A 5,920-nucleotide genomic window follows, 5' to 3' on the forward strand; every position below is an offset into this window, starting at 1 on the left:
GGGGCAGCATGAATACGAGCAATTTTTATTTTATTTTTTTTGCCGATGCCCGTGATGCCGCCCCGGGCAATAATAATAATAATAATAATAATAATAATAATAATAATAATAATAATAATAATAATAATAATAATAATAATAATAATAATCCTCGTGTTTGATTTGTTGCAGGTGAGAACATTGTTCATCATCCAAATCTGAATCAGGTGTTCACAGTCGACCCTGCTGCGCCTCCCGTCGAAGGTAAACACAGCAGATGAGACGGTAATCCGCGACAGTGGAGAAGGCCTTTCACCCAAGCTCTAATTCACGTGGGGTTGATTCACAGATCAGAGAGGATTAGACACGATGGGAGGACAGAGATAGTATTCCTAAGCATGCTCGTGTGGTTTCAGTGTGTGTTAGCGTTGGTCTTTTAAATATGCCCTGCAGCTGGCACACATTTAGATTTTGGCGTTTTGCTTTCCTCAGAGGATTTGAGAGATACAAGATTCACACATTTATATTTTCTAGAAAGAAAGACAGACAAGAAGGAAGAGAGACTACCATAGTATAGACAGAAGCGTGCACTGTATTTAAGTCCTAGGAGTAGCTATTGCATAAGTTGTTGTGGTCACACAGCCCTCTTTATTAAGTAGAGAAACCGTTTAAAGAACGCACTGTACACACAAGGTGTGTGTTTGTACACCCATTATTGTCATTCATTTAATTATCTCCTAGGTCTGTTACACAACATTGCATGATCTTAAGAAACGTAACTAGTTGTGCACAAGTGCATGTTGCCAAGCAAGTACTGGCTTAATCGCAGAGAAAAACAACGAAAGCTGACTGAATGAATGAAAGCTGGAAAAACAGATTTAACATGCCTAACATGTTTTGACAACACTTTATGAACACAGGGCAAAAACCCATTGCCACATCCATTCATTTAAGAAGCATTCAGTCCTACACAGCACAATCTAAACCCACTTCCCTCTAAGAGTCTGGATTTGTTCTCCATTAGCAAACATGTATCAATTTATTTTGCTCCTTCCCCAGGCTCTGTTGCACTCTCATGTTTACTTCCTCTTTGGTCTTCTGGTTACAATATGAGAGTCAACTCATAATACTTTTAAATCAAATGTACAACATACCCATACAATCAAAACACAGATAATGGAAGAAAAAAATTACAAACCTGGGATGTAAAACAAAGAGAAGCTCATGGGAAATGTGCTGCAGTGAATAAAACAGATGCTAATTTACATACAAGTTTTTAAAATGGTTGGACAGCACTAACAGAGCTACATCAAATATTTTAGAAACATATTTGATGATGGATGTGTTTTAGTTATTAGTGTGGCTAAATTACTGTCTTAGTCATCATTTCATAAGCTATTCTGTTTTGTGAATAATCACTGCGACTTTCAAACAATCACATGAAACAAAAAAAGCTACAAAGCAAAGTATGCAAAGACCTACTACATTTTGTTCACCCTGCAGCACTGAGTTATACATTCAAACAATCCAGACATGAGAACATCTTTGCATCTATGACCATATCAGAATCATAAAAGTATTTAGCTGAACAATCACTGCAAAATCATTGCAGCATACCAAAAATATCACATTTTGGTGATCAGAATCTCAAGGCAACCTTATGGCATGTTTTAAGGAATGTAACAATACTGAAGGCACTGATCTTCATCCCAGTGCCGCTGAGTCACTGTACAGGATTCTTGTACAAGTCCAAAGATGACTGCAGACCAAAGTTAACAGCATTTCAGCAAAAAAGATTAGCAGTTTGTTACAGCTTGCACTGTCTGTGTAACTGATGGCTATAGTGTACAATCACAAATACATTTAAATAAAAAAACAGTTCTGTATGTAACAGATGACTTTGCATGTAGCACACAGGCTTTAACAGGTTTCTAGTGTATAAGAAAAAAAATGACTCAAATGATGTTTTCATATAAGGGGCGATGATGAACTTTACTATTGCTCAGTTAAGGCAATGGCATGAGAATATTTACTCTTCGTGTGCGTTTTCTAGGCAATAATGTGATGATATTTTATGTTGTGATTTATATTTAAAAAACTGTAAGTGTTTTTAATCATGTGAGTATTATTTTCCCCCATCGTTTTTTGGTTTTACTATAAAATAAATCAGACATTAGTGTTTACTTTTTCCATATTGGCTCATTCAGTGGTTGGGTCGGAGCAACTGAAGATCAAAATTCATGTGTGATAAACTGATTAATGAAAGTGTTGTGCAGAATTTGGATGTTTAAGCATTTTGGTTTTTAGCAGCCTTGAACGATCTTGAATGTTTTACTGTCAGGATTCTGAATCTGAATTTGTCACAATCTTCATTCTATAAGTCTTTGAAAATTTTCATACAATCTTTCGTTTGGAAAACTGGACAGTCAATGAGAAACATGTGTGTCAGTGACCTGGTCCATTGTTCTAAAGTTCACTCTTAATGGCCAAACCGAAAGCTGACACCAGGCCAGTACATAAAGGCACCACTGCACTTCTTCCCCTCATTCCCCTTGGTTTTTTGTTCATTCGGGGTAGACTCATGGTGTCTGAGCTTGGCAGGTATCTGATGGCTGTGTGTGCATCTTCGTGCTGAGGAGAGAATTTATATAAGGCCAAATCCGGTCTGTCTCTGTACCGGAAAATGAGTGCAGGATTCCTTGTGACCTGAGTGAAGAAATGGGAGAACTAATGAGAGGAAAAGCGGGTTGTGGGTACAGTTCTTACATTATCTGGAGGCTGTACCACAAAATGGACAATTTAGAACAGATGCATCAAGTGTATTGACTTTTCTATTAGCTTACTTCCTACACTCCACACATTTCAACTGAACTGACAATAATTTGAGAGTTGGGCGTGTCATGCTAACTGTGACTAATGCAAACTTGACAATGCAGAGATGAAGTAGGGTAATAAGAAGTCACTTATTTCTAGCTCTGTGACCAAACATTCACACACATGCAACTGTAATCTCCAAAAGTTGATTCTGTTCATCTGGACGTAGCGTTTTTAGTGGGAGAAACGTTTCAAGATGTCCAGATGAACAGAATCAACTTTTGGAGATTTACATACCTGGATGATTGAGCATGCATCAAGACATACATGTAATGTTCAAACCCAAGCTGTATTACTTGTATTAAATTATCATACTTTATATTTCCTCTAGAAGCTATTTAAATATGACTATGATTAAACAAATGTCAAAAATAACAAAATATAAAGTAAGATCAAATGAAGTGCAAGTATTTACTGACTTGTACAAATCAATTACGGGTTTTGCCACATCTTTGTAATGTCTCAGTCTGGCCATCAGAGCCTCCGGCTTGTCGTCATCGTGCTGAATCAGTGGCTCTCCTGTGATGTCATCCTTACCCTGAGGAAGGCAATGCAAGGTTACAACAACGCAGCAAAGGCAAACACAACACAAATCAGTGAAATGACATTTGCAAATGGGATTGAAGCACAGTACAATGCACTAATTAGCAAACAACAGTGCATTTGCCTCCGCATGCTGCATTACGTCCATAATATGCAGTCAACATGATACCCATATATTGATCTTAAGGAGCTTACTTTCAGGAATTTTATAGTCGACATAAGATAAAAGTATGGCAATCTGATTCCATTGTAATTAGTTCATGCTTACATGCAGTTGTTTTAAGAGCATTTTAACCATAAGAAATACTCCGTAAAAACAACAATATCATATTTGTGAATCGCTAATGTGCACTGGAGTCTTCATATCTTCACGTCACACCACTATGAGTCACACAATGTTAAATATTGCATATTTAAGATAATGATAAGTCAGTTATATATAAGATAAGATAGTTGTAATTATGTGCTGACTGGGACTTTGGAAACTTAAAAATAAACTAAAGAAAACCAATCACAAAGCTGTGGTGGTGGTGGTGGTGGTGGTGGTGGTGGTGGTGGTGCGGGAGTGTGGCAACAATCCTCCCCCTCATCTGGTTTCAGCCTTTCATTTTGGCAGGTTTCCACCCTGTAGAAGAAAGGCACTAAATCCCTAACAGCTTAAAAAAAACCCCACAATGACACAAAACCCGTTGGGAAGAAACATCCACACAAAAAATAAAAACCTAAATTCCAAACTATTTCAAACTTTGTGGCTATGCTGCCACTTCCAGGCTGCTGGCACCTGCACTCGGGGAGGGTTGAAGCCCATGTTGTAGACTCTGCCGCTGGCTGGATGGATCCAGCGGTCGCTCAGTCTCTCCTTGAGAGTCTCATAGGGGATGTTTAGGCTGATAACCAAGTCTAGCTGATACAAATTGTTGAGGGCCAAAGCCTGTCCGAGTGTGCGGGGGAAACCTAGGCACAGTCAGGGAGAGGGAAGGGAAAACATGAGTCATCGAGTGGTCAATAAGGAAAAACCAATGTTACACACTGAGTTAGCTAAAAGACTAAAAAGTGAATGTGCACTTTTGAAGGTATGATCACAGCTCAGTCAATAGCATGAGTAAGAAACAGTGTACACGTGAAATATTCTGTTTTACAGTTTCAGATGCTGTTATTTCCTCTTGCTAATATCACCAGCTGGCAGAAGGTGTTTACAGTTTTCCTGTGGAATGGCTTGCAGTCATGATATTATATCAGGATTTTGCACTTGTGAATGAATGGGGTGAAAAAACCCCGAAGCTTTCAGTTACACGGCTTTTATCAAGCACCAGCAGAAATGACAAGCCAGCGCCTTTCATTCATGCTGCCAATGCCTGTGTCTAACTGCTGCACCTCCAATCACTATGCTTTCAAACTTCTGATGTTTGCAGACAACATGACCCTTATTGGGGCCATCTCAGGTGGGGATGAGTCTGCCTACAGGGGGGAACTGACAGTCTGACAGCCTGATGTAGAGACAACAACCTGGAACTAAACGGTGTCAAAGCAGTGGAGACAACTGCGGGCTTCAGGAGGGGCTCAGCCCCTATTTTATGCCATGTTTTTGTTATGACACTTGCACATTAAAAATTTGTTTTGGGTGCTTTGATCTTTATCTGGAAACTTTTTCCTTTCTCTTTTTTTACTCAGAAACCACAAGCCAAGAAACCTACGGAACACAAGGAATCGATACAAAGTTTTTCAAGGACGTACGATGGCAGAAGTCAAATCTACAAATGGATTCTGTATTTCTAGTTCTGTTGGCTATGACAATGCACTTTTTTTTTACAGTTGACCTTAAATGTTACATTACACAGTGTCCCTGGTTTGTACCTTTCCTCTGTGTCCAAGAACTGACAGTTCTCGAACACTCCTGTTCTTTTGTTTGGTTAATAATGCACCGTTACAACTCTAACCACCAGGGTTAGAGCTGCCATGCCAGAGCCCACAAATGAATCACAGAAAAGCACTAAATCAAAGATTGCAACACAGAAAGAGACACAAAATACTGAAGACATGCCAAAGACTGGGAGTCTATAGTGCATGTATGTAGCTAGGTAAATGAAAGCATGACATGAACTTTGAATGGTAAAAACCAAATATCCAGTTGGCACCAGCAACACAGACTATCAAAGGCATGATAGAGGCATGATCGAGGAAATGCAGGCGTGTATGTCTGTGTGTGTGTGTGTGTAACCTTGATTTGCTTTCCCTCTTACTCAATTATTTGTTTAGTGATCATGCTTCAAGGTTTGAATTGGTTTAACACCCACTAGCTTGTTTCGTCAATGTTTTGCATTTCTCTTGATGGCAGTGGCTAATATTCAACCTTGAAAAAGACACGGTAACCTGCAAAGTCAGCGCTTTATTCATGTAACAAGTTCTTCCAAAAGTATGAGTATCCTGTATAAAGACTGCTATTAATGACTGACTGATGAAAAGTATGTGATTATTAGCATATGATTAGAATATCATAAAAAAGTGATCTTTTTTGGGGGGGGGG

The 5,920-nt window shown here is 38.9% G+C and overlaps 1 protein-coding gene across 1 annotated transcript in view; it reads right to left on the bottom strand.

Annotated features, from left to right (window-relative positions):
* Positions 1–673: 673 nt before the first annotated feature.
* ak4 (adenylate kinase 4) overlaps positions 674–5,920 on the bottom strand; it is a 7,008-nt gene continuing 1,761 nt past the window's right edge. Inside the window, exons 3-5 of the mRNA XM_005945108.3 lie at positions 4,178–4,350; positions 3,273–3,391; positions 674–2,685 (exon numbers count right to left, since the gene is read on the bottom strand). Of these exons, the coding sequence (XP_005945170.1) occupies positions 2,559–2,685; positions 3,273–3,391; positions 4,178–4,350 (419 nt within the window). The 3' untranslated portion in view covers positions 674–2,558. The remainder of the gene's footprint in view (positions 2,686–3,272; positions 3,392–4,177; positions 4,351–5,920) is intronic.

Source organism: Haplochromis burtoni, unplaced genomic scaffold (assembly GCF_018398535.1).
Source record: "Haplochromis burtoni strain Fernald_Lab_line unplaced genomic scaffold, NCSU_Asbu1 Contig_423, whole genome shotgun sequence".
Taxonomy (NCBI): Eukaryota; Metazoa; Chordata; class Actinopteri; order Cichliformes; family Cichlidae; genus Haplochromis; species Haplochromis burtoni.